The sequence below is a fragment of the Lygodium microphyllum genome, chromosome 13 (assembly GCF_053477565.2).
Source record: "Lygodium microphyllum isolate KBCC chromosome 13, Lygodium_microphyllum_v1.1.10, whole genome shotgun sequence".
Lineage (NCBI taxonomy): Eukaryota > Viridiplantae > Streptophyta > Polypodiopsida > Schizaeales > Lygodiaceae > Lygodium > Lygodium microphyllum.
In genome coordinates this window covers 151991776-152012995 of record NC_141147.1, presented here as the reverse complement: position 1 = coordinate 152012995, position 21220 = coordinate 151991776, and the positions used below count along the sequence as shown (strand labels likewise).

Below are 21220 nucleotides of genomic sequence, written 5' to 3'. Positions count from 1 at the left end.
TCAAGTGAAAAAGCTTTGTGTCTAAAATAAAAGTAAGCAAGCCAATTATGTTTTGAACATGTCCTTAATATTCCCTAGTATTATCTTATTTACATAGACTGTTAAACGCAAACGAGAAGCAATACACAAAAGAAACATTTGCTATATCATACAAAGTTGCAATATGAATGGATTATATTTTGCATCGCAATCAACAATGTGCAAAAGTGGTGGCACTATTATTTTGTAAGTCACAAATCCATTGCATTATTTGCATTAATATTTTTGTAGATCCTCGTTAGTCTTTTGTATCCTAGTGCCAGCCATTTGGTTGTGCAAATTCTTGATCCGAGTGATGAATGCTTTAGTTATCTCTTCTTCAACAAACTTCATGTTGCTAGGTGATTCTCTAGATTTTGAATCATTGTTTGATTTTATGTTTTGTATTGACTCCTCAATATGTTCCAAGCCTTTGATGCCTTGGTTATATATTGAATCAAGGTCAAAACATTATCAAAATAGTTTATAACTAAGGCACACAATGCACTTACATTTCTTCGTTTCCAGACATGTAGAATATCTGAATTTGTAGAAATCATAACACTTGAATTTGATAGGTCATGTGTGTGTTGTGGTTTTGGGTCAATCCCTAGCATTGTATCTAGAAGCTCATAAAAAATCAAGGATAGTTGTAATTTAAAACTTCCACAAAGTGCATTTTGTATTATTTAACTTGACTTTACTGAAGGTTGGTGGACAAATCCTCAATGTTTAAATTGTTGGTATAGTACTACTACTACCTGATGTGTTTGATAATATTGCTTCTCTTTGCTGTTGAAACCCTTGTCTCTCCCACACTCTTCACTTTTTAGAGCCCCATGGGCTCTAATACCATGCAAGAATTACATGGTATAATAGAAAAAATTTGAGCAAGGAGTAGACGATATACAACAAATATAAGAAGAACAGAAACTTCTTTAATTCTAAACAAACTGATACAAAGATGGCTCTGTCCACTCATACACTTCTATTGTGAAGTTTACATGGTGATCTAGATAGATGATAGGCGAAGAGCTTAAGGCTAGTTGGAAGAAATTTTACAGGACAAAATATAAATTTATGATGGCTTGGGAGGGGTCTTCCTTTTAGAAAGATAGTCTTGTTGGCATGTTCGACTATATTATGAATCTTCTTTAGTCAGCTAAGAAAATTCAAGGGAATATTTTCTTTATTAGGGACCAACATAAGGGTCCATAATAGCTCCCATACCCTGCAACTTGATGCATTGTGCCTCGAGTTGCTACTAGCATAATTACCCTATCTAACCTAAAGGCTAAATCCACAAAGGTCACCTTTTTGCTATCTAGTCACACGTACCTCATCTCACATACAAGTTAGGACTCACCAACCAATTTTTGAGCTCATACACAAGTTAGCACCCACTAACCAATGTTTGGGCAACTTCTTTGCATAATGGGAGTCTTACAACTTTAAGCCCTATAAATCATTGGTGGCACCCTATGAGGGCGGGGCATTGAGCACATCTAACAATACAAATGAACCCCACAAGTGGAGTATGAAGCATAACATTTTTTAAGGTGCCCCAAGCTAAAAGTAGTGGGGAGCTTGACGATTTTTTTCATTCTCCTTGTAGGGCCACTCTATGCTTGTTTATATAGTGCTTGAGGTCCTCCTACAAGTTAGCCTCCAGTTTTCCCATGTCAACCTGTTGCTTTCGAACGACCTCTTTGTACTCAACTTCCATAGTATCATTATTTGCCCCCACTGGATCATTTGTGTGCTGGGGATCCCCTCAATAGTCACCTCAACATCCAACCCATCTTGGTGCACTTGATGCTTTCTCTCTTGTCCTCCTTGCATGCAATGGTATACATAAGGGCTTGCTTCCTCTGGCTACATCTTCTCCGGTAGGAGGAATCCTATCGTAGTTTTGTGTTATTTTGTCCAAGTTTTTTCCAATCGAAAAAAAGAAAATAAAAGAAGAAGCATATAAGAAGTGGAGGTTCCCTTAAAAAGGTAGAAGTCACTTAGAACTGGAAAATAAAAGGCGGAAGATGACATAGCCTATAGTTTGTAGGCCTAAGGTCAAAATCAATAGACATAATGGCTCGGCCACACTAATCACTCAACGACACTCCAAGCAATTTTTGAGAAGCCGCTTCACACGAGCGGACGTGGAGTGTTCTAGAAGAAGGGGGTGTCTGAAGCCGCTCAATTCGAAAAAAAAAGGTTGGTAGTCTCTCAAATTTATAAAGAACTGGTGTCTCCGATTTATGAGTGAAGGTTTGCTGCTCTTCCCCTCCTCATTCTCTTCTTTTAGAACCGACGGCCTCTTTGATTGTGTCGCCTCCCTCTCTCTCTCTCTCTCTCTCTCCCTCTCTCTCGCACTGCTGCCATGGCCGAGGTCCCCGTTCTTGGATATGCTGCGCATGACAGCACCGGCCTTCTTTCCCCGTTTCCGTTCACCCGCAGGTAAGTAGTCCATCTCTAATTTAACGCTTCGTGCCATCTTCGTCGTTTCTTGGTTTTGCAACTCTTATTGTGACATGCTGCTCCTCCATTAATTATGCCGATGCCTCAGGACTACTGGTCCGAGCGATGTTACATTCAAGGTGACGCACTGTGGAATTTGTCACTCCGACCTTCACCAAATCCGCAACGAGTGGAAGGGCTCCACTTATCCTATCGTTCCAGGGTAAGCAATCTCCTAGCTTGGTTATCAGTTAAACAGCATTTCAGGCCTTGCTGTTGGTGGCCTCTTTAATGGTAGCATGAAAGTCCTTGTGAAGCCTGTTTCGTACACGTGAATTAGGCGCCGGCCCCAGTTATTGTTATCCTTCTTATGCACGAGGCTTACATCATACCTGCATTTCGTGATCGTGTAGTCCATGTTTTGACCAAATGTTTCAAGCAGGCTACAGAAATTGTGATATATGCGGACAAAGACTTAACTTTCTATGATCTCCCTCTGCAGGCATGAAATTGTTGGAATTGTTACTGAGGTCGGTTCAGACGTCACACGGTTCAAGGTCGGAGATCATGTCGGTGTTGGGTGCATGGTGCGCTCGTGCGGCGACTGTGACGCTTGCAACAAGAAGCTTGAGCAGTTTTGCCCCAAAACTGTGTGGACGTACAATAGTGTCGACGTTGATGGCAAAAACACTTACGGAGGCTACTCCGATATCATGGTGGTGGATGAGAAGTGAGTGAGCCTTTGCTCGTGAAGCGTTCGAATGTATATAGTATTTTGGTCATAATATGAGGAACCATAGGATAGGATCAGGCATTTTGGCCATTCCTTTTTCGTTTTGATGCAATTCGGATTCATCGCTAAAAGCTTACATGATTCATCACATCGCACTCCAGATTTGCTTTGCGTGTGCCGGAAAGCCTGCCTATGGACGCTGCTGCGCCTTTGTTGTGTGCTGGTATTACTGTCTACAGCCCCATGGTGTACTTTGGTATGACGGAAAGGGGTAAGAAATTTGGTGTGGTCGGCTTGGGAGGACTTGGCCACATGGCCGTTAAGTTTGGCAAAGCTTTTGGACTTGAAGTGACTGTCATCAGCACCTCTCCCAAGAAGGAAAAAGAAGCGAAGGAAGTTTTGGGGGCTGATCATTTTCTTTTAAGCTCCGATGAGGACTCTATGAAGGTATGTTGATAAATATAGTCCTTCATGAGTAGGGGCTTTCTAACATTGCTATTACTAGTTAATTGTGCCTCTTGAAAAGTTCATCCAAAATTGGCTAGTAACAAGGTAGATTTTCAGATGTCAAAGAGTGTGCGAGCTGGCTAGACTTGATTTGCATCTTCTAATCTGATAGATTTGCATCTTGTAGTCTGATAGGATACAATGTAGGCATTTTAATTGCATTGTATAGTAAATTTCTTATGGATGTCCAGGCAGAAAGTACATAGGTAAAAGCTAATTAGATAGTAAGTGCTTTCGTAACAGCTAATAAAAAGATGCAAGTATTCTCGCGCTAACTACTTTCGGAGGTTGTAATGCCCGTCTGTATAGTGCGAAATGCATTCCCACTTCCTGATAGTTGGTCAACTAAACAGTTAACAGTCACAATGTGAATAATCAGAAAGGGCATTTAATTGGACGCTATTGCCAACTGACGCTGGACTTTTTAACATTGCCATTAAAGCAAACATTAGAAGACAGACGTTAAATTCAAGTAGCGCTCGTCTTTTGTCAATCAGCGTTCGTTTTTAGACAATTAGTTTATTAACGTTCCGTTGTCGTTGCAGAAAGCAATGAGGACCTTGGACTACATCATCGACACGGTTTCCGCACCTCATGCGTTGGAGCCGCTTGTGGCTTTACTGACAGTAAACGGCAAGATGATACTTGTAGGCATTCCGGAAAAGCCATTCGAGCTTAGGCCCGGTGCTGTCATATTTGGTAAATCTCTTATCTTGGTAGTCTTTCGTCTCACTGTCAATTTCTCTTTTTTTCCTATTTTAAAATAGATATTTAAGGCCATAATTGTTTATGCTTTTTCTTTTTCAGGTCGTAAATTTGTTGGTGGTAGCTTGATCGGTGGCGTCCAGGAAACACAGGAGATGCTGGATTTCTGCGCCGAGCACAACATCACCTCCACTGTCGAGAAAATCCCTATCGACTACCTCAACACTGCCATGAATCGCCTCGCCAAATCTGACGTTAAGTATCGATTTGTGATTGACGTTGCCAACACCCTGAAGAAAAATGATGCCTAAAAAACTTTTGGGCTCGGTTTAATACATATTTCCACGGCCAGACTTTTGAGAGTCTATAATATAGTAATACGCCAGGTCGGGTGCCTTGGTCCATCCGTGACTTACAAGACAAAATAGACGCTTTGTAGTGCATTTTTGGTATTCACAACGGAATAACAAACGCTTTGTATGCACTTGTGACTCCTTATCAATCTAACAAATGGCTTCTCGCTTCCATTATCGTGATAGTGCTTTATTAGTGAATTCGTAGAGGGAAATTTCATCGTTTTCAATAACATGATGGTAGTTTGTCAGATTTATGGTTTCAAAATGAGGGGCTACGGCCTGCGAAAGGCTGCAAGATATTGTCACTCGCGAAAAGCTGCGGAAGTTTGTGAGACTAGAATAGGTTATATTCAACCAATCATTGTCACTCACAGTCAAGGATGCGGATTGACGCTGTGGGCTGTGGCTTGTCGGGCTTTGGTCGCTGTAATTACTTCGGTCTTGCATGCTGGGTCTATTAGTCACAAATTGAGGAACGGTGTCAGGTGAGATTAATGACTGGAGGGAAGAGTAGTCTATTAGTCACATAGTACGGTAGAGCCTTTTCAAATTCAAGGTAATTTATCCCGATTCTAAGGACTTTCGTACGTACGCAAGCTTGCGCTGCATCGTCTCCGAAGGAGAGGGTTTGAAGTTTGCGGAGGATGTAAACAATTGCAGGAAGATGCAGAAAACAACGGTGGAAACTATACAATAATAGATGTCGATCAGCAACGATCATTTGTGATCGTCTTGGTGCCCACTACGTATAGCAAACGGATCCTCCAAGCTTTTGCCGCCTTCTTATCATGCAGCAGGCTTAACATAGGCATGCTTTGTTCTGGTGGGACGATGAATTCGCGAGGTGGCAGGTATGGGAATATCTATCGGACAAAAGCCATCCTTTCTGCGTCGGCCTAGAAAGGCAGGAGTGGGGTCTTTCCCTCACCAGCGTACTTACTGCGTCACGGACTTCCACCCTGGTCCCTGCAGGCTGTATATATCACGCTTGCAGTAGCAGTAGCAGTAGCACGCGGCCTGTTATCCACACTGCACATGCTGTTCACGACTTCTGATTTTCGCCCTCCCCGCTTTGCTGCGTGATCACGGACTTGCACCACAGGTTAAGGATTTGTGCTTGCATCGCTCGTCCTGCGCTTTCATACTGTGATGAATGCTAATTTGCATCGGTCATGTAGATGCAAGTGTGCCAAGGGTTTTATTAAGTCAGTATTATTTTATCATGTGGAATATTGTGATACGACACTTGTTTCAGTGTGTTGTTACATTGTGAATGATCAGAACTCTACAAGGTCACATGCGAATAGATCATGTATTAATCCAAACAGAATATTGTCCAGGGCCCATTCCTAGGTAGCAAACCAAGCCCCAAGGGTAAAATCGATAATAAGGTATCGATCAAGAAGCTTGCGAGAGGGAGACGAGCAAATCAAGAATTTGCCAACCTATAAGGGCTTCTCTAGCTAGTATGGATTCCTCTCAATGAACTTTGTCAACATACTCACCAGAGACGCCTGTGGTCTTTTGCTCTAAGGAAAGACAGAGCATTAGCAACGTTGGTCTGCAGATGCTAACTGTCAATATACTCACCAGAGACGCTTGTGGTCTTTGCTCTAAGGAAAGACAGAGAGCATTAGCAACGTTCGTCTGCAGATGCAAACTGACATCGTTGGGGTGCAACAAATTAAACAAACTGGATGTAGATAGCACAAGCTTGTTCTATGTCCCGAGCTATTATTGCTTTTCGCATGTGTGCGGGTGAGGCAGAGGAAGTGTACAAACCTTGCTGAAGGACAAGTACAAAGTTGAGGATACGTCATGACATGACAATATCTGTGATGTCCTCGGTGCTAGAGCTTCCACCTTGGGTGAGAGTCGAGACTCGAGACAATGGATAGCTTCTCTATCTATGCACTCAAGATATCGCGCATGCGGGTTGCCACGTGATAGCGGGTGAAGTCACACGTGTCTGGTGACTGCACAGTCTTGTCTAGAGATTGGAACATAACGGCCAGCAGCGCAGATTGCTCTCATGGCTTAGGCATTATGATCGAGGTGTCGTCATGGCAAGACATGCGCACGTCGTTGGGCTTGGTAGATGTTGCTTCACTGATGTCCGCAGAGGATGGTCGATGCATCACCTGACAGTCAGCACGTGGACGAGACTTGGAGAGGGGCATGATATGTTGGGTTCTACCTCATTAATGAGGCTGAATGGGTTTCCATGGATATCAGATATTTAGATCCGAGTAGATTGCCAATAATTTTATTTGTAGTCCTTTATTTGCCAATCTTGTTGGATGTTGGGAGAAATGTATGTAAGCCATCACTTTGTTTTGCAAATGGCATGGCAGGCGATAGGCCCCATTGCGGAGAAGACGGCTCCACTTGGTTGAGAGCTATGTTGAGTGAGACTCACAACCTTGCTGCTCTATTATGTGTTTGGGAGAGTATATTGCCTTTGTTGATGCAAGAGGCACCTACCTCTCTATACTTGGAATGCACTAAAGGGAGACCAAAAGAGGGAAACTTTGACAATTATAGAAGATGAAGAAGGTATGAGACACTATGATGATGTGGGTAGTTCTAATGTCTTTGAGAAGCCCCCCCCTTCCACACCAAGCACAAGTGGAAAATGAGAAGATTGGACCGTTTCTTGCTCTCTATGAATAGTATTGTTTATAGTGATGTGGCCTTGTCTTTGTCATTCATTCACCAATGAGAAATTGCATTTTGTGCTCAAATCTATGAAGAAAGGTTGTGCTCTAGGCTCAAATGGCTCAGATGCTTATACTTCCAAGTAGCTTTGGTCTCTAATGAAGTATTCAACAAAGATGCCTTATTGCACCATTACTCTTTGCAATAGTTACCCATGGTCTCTAATGAAGTATTCAACAAAGATGCCTTATTGCACCATTACTCTTTGCAATAGTTACCCACCCATTATTGTTATTGCACCATTATTCTTTGCAATGGTTAGCCACCCACTATTGTGCTACATTGATTAAGCTATTAGAAATTCTACTATCAAGCCCCTTGTGCTCCCTATGGCTAAGATTTTTGTTCAAAAATGTTTTGTTGATTATAACTCTAATGCTATTCATGCATATCTTAGATCAATTCGTGCCCTTCCATTCATAGATCTATGATGAGTTTTCATTCCTATTTGGCTCTAAGGTAAGCATTAGCAAGTTTGAATTGCTTTTTCTATTAGGGGATGATAGCCCATAGAGTGAGCTAGTTTGGCTTTAGGGAGATCCCCAGGTGTCAACCTATATGCTATGTGGGGGTGCCCATAGGTGTTGGAATCTCCCTTAGGAGGATGCTTTGATTGGTTTTACAACAAATTTCAAGCTAAGATTTCTAGTTTCTTGTTGTTTATTGTTGGGTGGATTGTCCTCCTTAAAATGATCGTGACAACTATGATTGTCTTTGTTGTGTCACTGCTTCCCTTTGCCAAATCTAATTGGGTTAGGTTCTTTGGTCTTATGGCGACTCTAAAGGCTAGGCTTTCATCTCGTGGGACCAAGTTATTGCCCCACTTGAAGATGGAGAACTAGGCTTGGAGCCTTTCCATGAGAAAGCAATGAGACGGGCAACTACTCTCCTAAAGTACATCCATGAGGGACAATTTTAGAGTATTTTGATATCTAGTTGGATTATGTAGTCTAAGATTTATGGGAAAGTATGGTCGGATGTCAATTGGTATGACTTGGTGTTGTCTAGAGCAACAACGTTAGCATCCCACAATCCAAAGCAGCTTAGTAGATAGTGGCATCTTGGATACAAGTGACCTCTCTCTTTGATTGGCGAGATGGAACTATAGGAAGGGTTGATCCCTCCATCCCTTTGAATATTTGGCTAGTCTTGTATGCATATGAGTATAGCTATAGCTTGGCCAAGCACAATCCAAAGTTGTGTATTAACTTGCAAAAAAAATACATGCTATTGGCACGATGTTTGGGATGATGCAAATTCAACCTTCAGACCACTCAATCAAATAGTGGCTACCTTTGATCTCGATACTAAAGAGATTGAATGGCTCTAGGACATTCTAGCTAAACTCAAGGACTCACGGCTCACATCAAAGTTGGCTAGGAATGATGGGATTTTGAAATGTCTGGTTAATGAAAAGGATAGGACTTTGATGGCTACCAAAAGGTTTGACCACGGTATTGCTAATGTGGGGTGGCATCTTAGAACTTTGGAATCTTATGGGGAACTTAAGAGGGACATTGATGACTTGGGAAAAAGGCTCAAGAAGACTTGGAGGGCCATCCCCTCACACAAGATCAAGGCATTACTTTGGCAGATAGTTTCCCAGAAGCTCTTGAGAGACCAGATCTCCAAGTTTGCTCATGTATCCCCATTGTGTGTTTTTTTCAGAAGGCATGAAGAAAACCCCAAACATGTATCTTGGGATTGTTTTGAAGTTCAATCTCTTCTCAATGTGTTTGAAAGAATTTGGGGGATCGTCAAGGGGGTCACTCTTCTTAGCTTATAAACTCTCAAAAATAACCTAGCCTTTGTTTGTGCCAGCACGTTGTGCTCTGCACCATCCACTTTAGCTCCAAGTATCTTTATTGAATATCATGATATGTTAAAGAAGCTAGTTAGGAAAAACATGGAGTTTAAGCTCATACTTAGTCTTTTTGAGCTACTTATGTAGATAGTTTTTATCCACTTCATGGAGATGTAAATACTTATGACTTTATGTTAATACAATCTACAAAGTAAATTTTTTTTTTGTCTTTGGATACAATTTTTGGGCTAATTTAAGAATGACCCTAGCATAACTAGGTCCTCTTAACTTAAAGTCATGTTTCACAAGTAGTTTCCCAATAATACAAAACGTTACGTCTTATTTTGTTCTAGGAAGCAACCTCTCTCCTTGAAAATATAGATAGTCCTATAGCTCCTTTAGAACCTAGTTTTAGATTGAGCTGAGAGCCTATCCCTTTATAGGGTCCTCAAAGATACCTAACAAAGGACTTTGTAGGTATACCATGGTGTTAACTATATATGCACCTATATAGGGAGTGGTAGTCACTCAAGCCTTGATTGGGCTGTGCTTCTACATGTGATTCCTTAGGTTCAATGGTGAATTCTCAGACGTGCTGCATCACAGGGGTGTAGTCATGAGATGTACCTCAATGTTGTATCTTTCTATGTCATGAATACAAAGGATTTCTTATTGATATATCTTGTGTGCCTTTTTGTTGTGCCATTTCTGTGTCTCATGATAGGTTATGAGTTGAAGTGACGTGAAGGTTTGTAACACTTAGTATTAGAGCAACTTTGGTGTAGAGCATACTAGCTTGAGAGAGGAGCAGGCTCATAGACACAGAGAAGATCGTACCATGATATGATCTAAAACACGACACGATATGACACAACATAATGTGATGTGACGTGACATGGTGATGCTCTATATTGTCTCACTTCTTGGGCGTGATACCTATTGAAAATTGAAAGAGAACTTGATTTACCAACAAAGTTGAGATGATATCATGGCATGATAGGGACGCACAATATACCATCCAAATGATAACATGGAGAGTTTTGAAGCTATGGAAGGACATTTTCTTTGAAGAGGAGGATGAGCTATGTTATTGGCTTAAGATCGCATACAAGAAGGAGCTGCAGCTCAAATTGATTAACCAAACAAGGAAGACAATCAAAACATTGACGATGACCCACAAAGGAATAGATGTATTGCACAATCTCAAAGAGAAGGTTAAAGAGCTGGATAAAGACATAGAGGAGGTTGACTACCAGTTAAAGAAAACAAATAGAAAAGCAAGTAGAGTTAGTTAGGAAGAAGAGGAGTGAGAAAGAAAAGATAGAGCAAGATGAGAAAAAGCAAATAAAAGAAAAAAAAAAAGGAAGATAATTAGGAACAATAATGAGCAAGTAGAGAGAGGCAGAGGAGTTGTCTTAGGTGAGAAAGTGTAGAGAGTTAGAAAGCCGAAAGAAGAAGTTGAGTTAGGAGCTATGTATGACAAGATAAATCTAGGCATTAAGGCCAAAGGAGAAAAAGTAGAAGATAAGTTAGACTTAGGAAGAAAAGGAGCAAAAGATAGACCTAGGTGACAAAGGCTAAAAAGGAGGAGGAAAGATAAAGAAAGACGAAAAAGAGAATGAGAAAAAGGAAAAACCAAACGCCAAGAAATGAAGCAGGCCGTTAGAGCCAAGATGAGGAATGAGAATGAGCATGTCTCTAAAGTCCCCAAGCTAGCCTGTGGCAAATGATGAAGCAATCCTTGTTTTTTGGTCCAAGGCCACATCCCATCCTAGCCAAATCGGATCAAAGTAAGAACCCAGTGTACTTCAGCAATGGAATCATTGGCTAAACCTTTGAGTAGCTTGAAGAGGCAAACCCTTATGAACTTGGATAGAATGAGTTAGAGAATGAAGCCTCAAAGAAGGGAGAGCATAAGGCAGTGTTTGCAATAAGGTCTAACCAAGGCAACTTAGTGCCATAGAAGGAAACCTTATTAGTTAAACCTTGAAGAACTCAACAACTTACTCTTAATGTGAATGCCTTTGGACTATGGAACCCATTGGAACCATGCTCAATGGTAGTAAAGGTTGAGATCTTGGTATTTATGCTATAAGTAGTGCAAGGAAATGTCATCTCGATCCTATGGATCCATGACATGCTAAGTACTCCAAACATGGGTGTTACCCTAAGTACTTCAATGATACCTCTACTTCCACAACCCCAAATCCATAGTGTGATGACTTAGTTCATACTCCCCAAAGTGTTTCAACTCCAAATAAAGCTAAGTAGAGCCAAAGAGGTGCCATGCACCAAGGCTACACCTTCCATGCAAAAGGCAAGCTCAACTAACTAGTTTATTTAAGTTTAAGGCAAGTAAGAAAGATTTAGCAAAGAGGTCAAGGGAAATAGCACAAGTACTTGACTTGAAAAGGAGGACAAAGTGTATTGGCAAACAAACCAAGAGATTGAAGTCTCCAAGGCCTAAGGCGAAGGCAAGAAGAAAGGGAGGAACCATGCAAGGAGAAACCTAATGGACTACCTCCCTTAAGGCATGGCACAACATGGCAACAACCAAGTCACCACACCTTGATCCCAATAGTATGGCAATTAGGTTTGTGTTAAAAAAGCTTGGCATGCAGTGCTATAAAGCCAAGCGAAATAAAGTTTGGACTATGAAGCCTTCACTTCTCAAATGTAATTGAGTTGAGGGTAGAATTGAATGAAAAAGAATTAAAAAATTGAGTCTTGATGGTTAAATCCTGGCCAAGTTAATGGAAAATATTGTGTTAAGACCCCCAAGTCATAGTCCAATAAGACATTGACCAATTTGATAGAAAAGATTATGTTAAGTCCCTGTAATGAATTAAGTCCTAGACTAGCACACTGACCAACTTGATAGAATGAGTTGTGTTAAGACCACGGAATGAGTCAAGAAAACCACTCTTAGATTGCTAAGGACATCAATCCATTAAGCAGGGGTAAGTATCAAGACTTTGTAGATATACCATGGCATTGTCTATATATGCATTTATATAGGGAGTAGTACTCACTCAAGCTGTGCTTGGGGCTGTGCTTCTACATGTGATTTCCTAGGCTCAATAGTGGTACCACAAGGTTGTAGTCTTGAGATGTGCCTCAATGTTATACCTTTCTATATTGTAAATACAAAGGATTCCTTAATGATATATCTTGTGTGCATTTCCACTATGTTATTTCTATGCCTCATGATAGGTTATGACTTGAAGTCCCATAAAGGTTCATAACATTTCTCCTCCCCCTCCCCCCTCTCCCTCCTTAAAACAAAAAAGTTGATCCAAGATTGTCTATTTTCTTTGTGGTATTGTTTGCTAACACGTGGAAAAATTTATTATACTTACACCAATGGATTGAAGGCTCTATTTTGTCAATGTAAGGCTACTATAATTAATGCGTATCTATTGTGTTAATGAATCAATATCCTAGAAAAGCACAAGATGGACGAAACCTTTGAAGTTTTACTATACATGCACAAGTGCATAAGGATGTAACTTTGAAGATATTGATCTAAAAGTTTTAGATATAAAAATAGTTTTGCCTTGTTGCTCTAGTTATTCATAGAAAAACTAGTTTGTAATCTTCAAGTTTGAACCTATGCTCTCAATTTGAAGTATACTCTAATTGCCTCTTCAAAGTCTTTATTGCATCATACTTCCACATGTGACTACATGCTATAATTATATTAAAGCAAGATATGCTCTAATGACATGGACGCATGTAACATTTTTTTCTCATATTGCCACAAATGCTTACTTTAGCTAGAAATTATGTTATTTAATTTATGCAAGTATACACTGTCAAAGTGGATCATTGTTAGTTATACATTTCATTCTATTCATTTTGCATCCACATAATTGTACTAAATTTTTAACGTTATATTTTTTGACACATCACTAATGCCATACAATGCCAATCATTCTATCCATTTGTATAATTACCCTTCAATGCATGATCGTCTTTGTTAGTAGTATGGAATCCAATTTCAGCCATCAACTTTGCCTACATTGGTGATAACAACCATTATTGAAATGGAGATGATTGCCTTTCAACAATGTCTTTTGTCCATGACAGACATGTCTTATTTTTTTTCATTAAAATTTCTATTGTATGCTCACCATGTGCCATGCGAAACCCTTAATTTCAAGGATCAGAAAATATAGCCATGTTTTATACATTGAGGGTAAAACCTCCATGCCCAGTGTATGGACTACCACATAATTTTTCAGTCATTTTTTTTGCATGCTCTTGGGCTCATTTACCCAACTATAAATGCTTACATCTTCACTTTGACATGATGGGATTATTGAGTCCTTGTTAATTGTGAAAGGTAGTCCATTTCCTGTTGAAAGAAAGGTTGCTATTGAAAAGACTTGATATAGATGCACAATGGAAGGGAGACAACACAAGATATGGAGGCTCAATCCATCTTCTTCATTTTCATCTTTATTCTTCTTTTCCTTGCATTTGTCATTGCACACATATGGAGTATCTTTCAAAGTGGATAGATACTTTGACTTTAGGACACTTTACATTATACAAGCATAGTACATGACTTAACATATGATTTATTTCTTAATACTCCCTCTTAACTTAGAATGAGCTTGCAACCATAATACTCCAAGTGCACTTCTAAAGTACTAAAACTTAATCTTTACCTAATGCTTTGGTAAAGATATCTATGACTTGGTCATTGATTTTGACATGTATTAAGTTTATCTCTTTCTCCATGACTCTCTCTCTCTCTCTCTGATTGAATGATAATGCACTTCAATATCCTTTGTACTTGCATGATATATTGGGTTCTTCGAAATCATAATGCTACTAATGTTATCACAATACATGATAATTCCACATGCTTTGGTAAAGATATCTGTGACTTGCTCATTGATTTTGATGTGTATTAAGTTTATCTCTTCCTCCATGACTCTCTCTCTCTCTCTCTCTCTCTCTCTCATGAAATGATAGTGCACTTCAATATCCTTTGTTCTGGCATGATAGATTGGGTTCTTCACAAGAATAATGCTATGGATGTTATCACAATACATGATAACTCCACCATCTATCTCAATCTCCATGTCACATAGAAGTAGACTTAGCCATGCCTCACATGTTGCCAATGCTATTCCTTTATACTTTTCTTTCGTGCTTATTGTGGGTTGCTTCTTGTTGCTCCAACTCACCATGGTTGAGAATCAAATGAAAAGATATAACCATTGATGGATCTTCTACCCATAAGACCTCTTGTCTAGCTAACACTTGATTCCTTTCTCATAGAGCAAGCCATAACTCATTGTTTTCTTTACATATCTCAACACTTCTCACTACATCCAATTGTAACTTACATGTCCGTTGCATAAATTAACTTATCACTCCAATTGCACAGCTCAAGTTCGGGCATGTTATGGTTAAGTAGATCATCAAGCTACCATGGGGCACCACAAAATGAACCCCCCCTTGTCTCTATTAGCCTTCTTTTATACTCTAAGGTTTAAAGCCTTACTTTTTTTGAGTTTATTTTTCTTTACGTGTGTGTGTGTGTGTGGATTAGTTTAGGACATTAAAGAATTTGAAAAAAAAAGAAAAGTTTATCAAGATTTAGGATAAGGTCCAGATTATTTTAAGGAGATTATAGCTAAGAAAAACAAAATGAAAAAATTTCAAGAAGCCAAACTAATTTTCAATAATGTTTACATATAATAGTTAAAAAAGTATTCATAGTTAGAATTTTTTAAGCTAATTAAAAATGTTAGAAAATAGATTTTAGATTCATAAAATTTATAAAATATTTTTAAAATTTTAAAATGAATTATTTTAATTAAAAATAAAAATTAGTCTTTCAAAATAATTTATATTTGAAAAACATCAATTAACTTATTTGAAGGTATTTGGAGTAAAGGCGAAGAGTGAATGCGATTGGATTGAGTATATTTGATTGTGAAATTTTGGGTATGTTATATTCTCTTTCCCTTAGATAAATTAAGATGTCCTCATCTTGAGAGAAACTCAAGGTGTTCCTTTTGGAGGATGGATTCCTCAATCCAAGTTGCATCTTCCTCTAGTAAATATTTTCATTGGATTAGATATTCCCATAAGGTGCAATTCTCAAGGGTTTTTAAAAAATTTCTAGGATCCTATTAGGTTGGACTTCAAGGATTCCTTAGGTTGGTATTATAATATGTTCATCATCAAGGATACATTTTGGATTGGAAACATAGGATTTTAGTAAGCTTATGTGGAATACATTGCGGATCGTAAGGCAAGCTTGTATGCATGAGTCCCATTGCATTTTATAATTTTATAAAGCCCACAATATCTAAGACTAAGCTTTTTGAACTTCCCAAGAGATGGAGAGATTTTCATGGATCAAACCCTTAGGAAGACTATGTCAGCTTCCTTAAAGGTTCGATCGGTCCTCTTTGGATCAATGTAGGCCTTCTGCCAATCTTACATTGCTTTCATATCTTGTTGAGTTATCTTAACCTACTCTTGCATGCCATCTAATATTCTTTTAGAGGCTTCAACCTTTATAGTTGGATCAAAGAAGTTTAGTGGAGATAAGCACTCTTGCCCAAATAATGCTTGAAAGGGAGTCATTCTAATGCTTTATTGGAATGAAGAATTATAGGCATACTCTACCAACGAAAGATATTCAATTCACTTCTTTGACTCTCAATTATTAAGCCCTCAAAATATTCTTCAAATTTTAATTTACTCTTTTGGTGAAGTATAATTGAGTCCCGATGGCTTGAAAGAGAGTGCCATGATCACTGTGATTCTTTTCAATAGCCCATGTAGACAGAATATCTCCTTGATGAAGATTTTGATGATATCAAAAGCTTTATGGGTTGATTTTATTTGATAGCATGAGCTACTTTAGTAAGCATGTCTACTATCATTAGGATAGTATCATATTCTCCTTGAACAATAGGTAAGCCAACTATAAAATCCATACTGATATATTTCCATTTCATCTTAGGAATATCAAGAGAATATAACTCTCTAGGAAGTTTAATTATTTCTACCTTGATTATTTAATAGTTTAGACATTGAATCACATATATAAGGACATCTGCTTTCACTCCAAGCCAATAGTAGTTTTTGAAAATTGCATTCAGAGTTTTGGCATATCTTAGATATCTAACTACTAGACGATTATGAGGTTCCTACAAAATCTTCTTTAGCTTCCAACTTTTGGGTATATAAAGCATGTGTTGATAATAAAGTAGCTCATTTTGTAGGATATAATCTTGTAGGATAGATAATGGTGTCACAATTTAAGAGCATAAATGATTGCTAAATGCTCTAAATCATGTGTAGCATAGTTCTTCTTGTAAGGCTTGAGTTTTGAATAATAATAGGATATGGGATGCCTTCTTGGGAAAGCACACAACAACCTACTAGAATAATGCTAGCATTAGTGACGACCTCAAATTCTTAAGAGAAGTCGAGAAATATTGGTGAAGAAGAAAGGTATTCCTTTATTTTATCAAAACTCTTTTGCTCTGTAGGAGTCCATGTTATCTTAATCTACTTCTTGAGAAGTTTAATTAAGGGAATAGCAATAAGGATATTGTCCTTGATGAAAATGAGGTACCATCCAATGAGCCATAGGAGTCCTCGGATTTTTTGGATAGTTTGAGAAGGTAGCCACTATTGGGATAAAAATTGGGCCCGATATTGGCTTTAAGACTCTAGCTGGGTCTCTATGCTAAACTAAAACACCCCACAACCTCGTAGTCAAGAGCGTCTAAAGGCTAGTCACATTGATTTAACTTGAACACATATTTATACTGTTCATAGTCCAATGGATCCCTTCTTCCCAACTCCTCACAGGGAGCATCCAAACACAATGGTGCCTAGCACCTTGTTACACATACACAAGGAGTACTCCTTGACTGATTGCCACATCCCACTATGGCTCTTCTACACCTTGGGGATTGGCCCCAAGTTGCACCATCCAAACACACAGCACATGCGACACATGGTCCTCTCTTTATAAAAATTGCTCTAAGAGATAAAGTATAATCTTCATTAAATCAATCCCCAAAGAGATGAACGTATTAAACCTATAGCTTGGGACTTCTCATGCTCTCAATGTGGGTCAGTATTTATAAAACCAAGTGCTATGCAATCCATGAGCTGATACTTGTTTGATACCATGTATATAAGATACAATGAAAATGTGAATGCATAGGAGTGCACAAATAATTTATTTAATCAAATCAACAATGTGGGTGTGTGCAACCAATTCTTTTCATGATTTTCATACTACTAGCGTATTAGCTTTGTTGCACAGGGGACAACATTGAGCATACTCGTGCTACTCAACCTTTTAACTTTTAAAATAAACATGTCCTATATGTAAAGTGCATTATAAAAATAAAATTTCAGTCTATATTTAGTACTCATGATCCCTCCTCTCCCTACCATTTAATGTTATGCTTGCGATGATAGGTGTAGAGAGTGTTTTCATGTCATTTTCTTGTCTAAAAAGCAATAAATCATGTATCATAACATAAAAATGGAGATAATTTGAGGCTAAACATCATGCCTTGGCCCCACATACATCCACAAAGACATTTCTAAATTTTTATAAATTTTTGGTATGTAAAATATATTTTTTCATATAAAACTCATTTTTCTTGATTTATTTTGAATAAATTACTATATTTCTCTAATTTTTCTAAATTAAAAAAATAAGTCACACTATAATCCATCTTGACATTCAATTTTACCCCACATGACCACAATTTAATTGCTCAAAATGACAAAAAATCATTTTTCTTTAAAAATATATTTTTTGAGATTTTGAAAATTAATAACTCGTGATTACGAGTACAGATTCTTGATTTCACAACACACAGCCCTCAAACATATTGCAACCAAGTATCAAATTTTTTTTTGTTGCACATGAATGAGAATTGCATTATAAATTGTTAAAAAAGATTCAAATTTTCATTCAAAAAAGGACTTACTATCTTTTCTTGGGTTTCCGGAATTAATATTTACATTTTCGAGTAGCCACCGAACTCGCCATTGATCCTCAGACCGTGTTACCCATCATTCCTTGATATCTACATGATCCCGTCACAATTTGGTGCAAGCCGGACAACCGGTCTTCATTCCAATCTCTTCCCATTTACTTGCGCATGAACCAGCTTCAAGAGGAGAGAGAGGGAGGAGAGAGAGAGAGAGAGTGGTTTTTGTTCTTCCTCTTCAGGCCATCATTTTTTTATCGAAGATAGGTGATTGAGAGCGAAAAAATTGAGAAATGGCCTGACATCTTCGGATTATGGGGATCTTTTGTAGCCCCACAGCCCCTCTCCACCTCAATTCGTCGTTGTCAATAGGGAGACCTTTCTTTTTTTTTTTGGTTGAAAAAAAATGCCTCCCCTCCTCCCCCAATATTTGTCAATTTTTTGGGGGTTTGGGGACCCTCTAAGGGTCACACCCTTTCATGTCTCCTCCCCCAAGTCACTTTCACATCTAGTTTAGTCATTCTCCTACCTGGCTTCTAGCTACTCTTGCGTCCAGTGTCCGATTTTACTTTCAAAAATTTTTGCGCGTCTGTTTTGAAGTCCTGAACTGCCGTGAACTTGTCTTGCTTCGATCCAACACTCAAAAGAATTATGAAAAATATGCAACCATTTCAAAGTTTGACTTTCTAAGTAATTTGTATTCTCGTCTTCCCGACCACTTAAAATTCTCGGATTCGCATCTTTCGCTTCTGTTGAGCTTTGAATTCTCCCTTAAATTCATGTCATTTGAAAGTTGTTTGAAATTTTTTTGGTGTTTAAATTTTGCTCTCATTGGTGACCATGGGATAGGCCGACTCAGCCCATCGAATTCATGAATTGATCTGCACATAAAGAAACTATAAAGAGTATCAAGCTACTTCGAAGAAGAATACTCAGCAAAACACAAATACAGCTCTTACCCTACCCCTTGACTAAATCAAGGCATGGATATCCATAAGGGATAGACCAAGTATAACCTAATAGAGATACAAAGCTAGTCGCTAACCAACTGCTCCAACACAGACATGCTGAAAAGAACTATTAAAGAAGTCATCCTAAGTAGTGATTTGAAGTACCTGCCTATCCTAGGACAACTAGACTAGGAGCTCCTACTGGGCAAGGACTCCTAGAGCCTGATCTTTTATTTTCAACTACTTTTGATTCATCACTTTCTAAATACTTCAGGGCTTGATACTCGGGCGTGTAAAAAGGAGGGAGTTGAGCGTAGTGACCCAAGGAGAACAGGACATCAGCCTTGACTCATCGATATCCAAGAACCTACCAAGCCCTCACAAGGCAACACTGAATCTTTTTTCCTTCCACTCACTTTTATTTTTGCTCCAACCATCCTTATTTATTTTTTTCGGCTAGACATCACCCCCAGGAAGACAAGGCATTAGCAACCTCGTGTCTAACTCATCCCTAGAAACCTATCAAGCCTTTGCAAGAGGTGACGATTATTTGCTCTTTGATTTTTCTTTCGTTTCATTTCTTTTTCTTTTGTTCAGGGTCAGAGTCCCTTTTTACACACCTCCATATACTATAGTCTTTACATATATGCATTATTTCTCATCTTTCTCTTATTTAATAGGCTTTTCTAGTTGCCTCACAACTAACAGAAACTCCTAGAAACTATTGCCTAGCAGGCTAGTAGAACAGGACCATTAGGACTACCTTCTAAAATGGTTCTTAGAGTGCTTGACAATGTCTTTACAGGGCAAACAACTACTTAGACCTCCCCGGACATACCTAACCTAACCTTGGGACTTCATGTCTTGACTGTCAATTCCCAACAAAATAAAAATCCCCACATACACATAACCATTCAACATAAAGGTAAAGAACTCATAAAGGAAGGATATCACCTAGACTTGGCCACAAGAAGCTTCAACGTAGCAAGATGCTCGCTCTAGGTACTCCATCAAATATGTATGGTATAACACTAAAACAAGAAAACATTAACCATACATGCATCAAACAAATACATGGCCCTCTTGGCCTAATGAAATGAAAATTTAAACTCAATGGAAATGGCCCTCTTGGCTCAATGAGATAAACCAAAAAACTGCACCATTCAATAGCTTATTGCTAAAAACAAACCCTTGGTCCCCACATAACTCTATTGAAGCACAAAACTAGACTAAGGATATGGGCTACTCATGCTCTACCCTAAGTGCATCAAATTGCCGGCCAACCTCCTTGCATAAATTGTAGGGATGTTTGATGAATATGACACTAAATGATCCTTTATGTCTGCGACAAAATAGGAAGGTGATCAAGTGCTACCTGACTCATAACCCAAACTAGCCATCAATGGTCAGGATGTGTCAATAAGAAGTCCCCATAGTAGTCTTGGGCTAATATTTAAAGGCAATTGTAAGAGTCCCTCAGGACCATAGTTGAAAAAGATATCTTCAACGAAAGCATAATTGGCTAGGAAATCCACAAAGAGATTTTACTGTTGGAAAATCAGCTGCGCAAGTCACTGTTTCAAAAATTTACAACATATCCAAGGCTACACAATGGTATATCCACAAAATGGGATTCCTCACACTATAAATCCCATTCAATTGGTTGATCACTAGTTGTGAGACACATTTCATCAATAAATGGAAGATACCACCACACTGGAACCCCATGATTAAGGCCTTATATTTTGTTATATTATTAGTAAAAGAGTTTCCTAAATATACTCCCATTTTCATAACAATTCTGCGTCAAGGATCTTTAATAACCACCCCCACACTCGCATGTTTAGTAGGCCCTTGAGAAGCTTCATCAAAATACAGAATATAGACCCATTCTTCATTGATAGGCCATGCCATATCAATTAGCCTACTCGCACTTATGATAGTCAAAGTTGAGTCGAGAGAGAGGATGTATGTCACTA

General features: G+C 38.7%; 1 protein-coding gene across 1 annotated transcript; it reads left to right on the top strand.

The window, feature by feature from the left end:
- The first annotated feature begins 2251 nt into the window (after window positions 1-2251).
- Window positions 2252-4928, top strand: LOC148027360 (putative mannitol dehydrogenase). Its single transcript, XM_087691927.1, has 6 exons — window positions 2252-2472; window positions 2582-2695; window positions 2975-3202; window positions 3367-3652; window positions 4258-4411; window positions 4520-4928. Exons 1-6 carry the CDS (start codon window positions 2396-2398, stop codon window positions 4726-4728), a joined length of 1068 nt encoding a protein of 355 aa, XP_087548053.1. The 5' UTR covers window positions 2252-2395; the 3' UTR covers window positions 4729-4928.
- Window positions 4929-21220: the final 16292 nt, after the last annotated feature.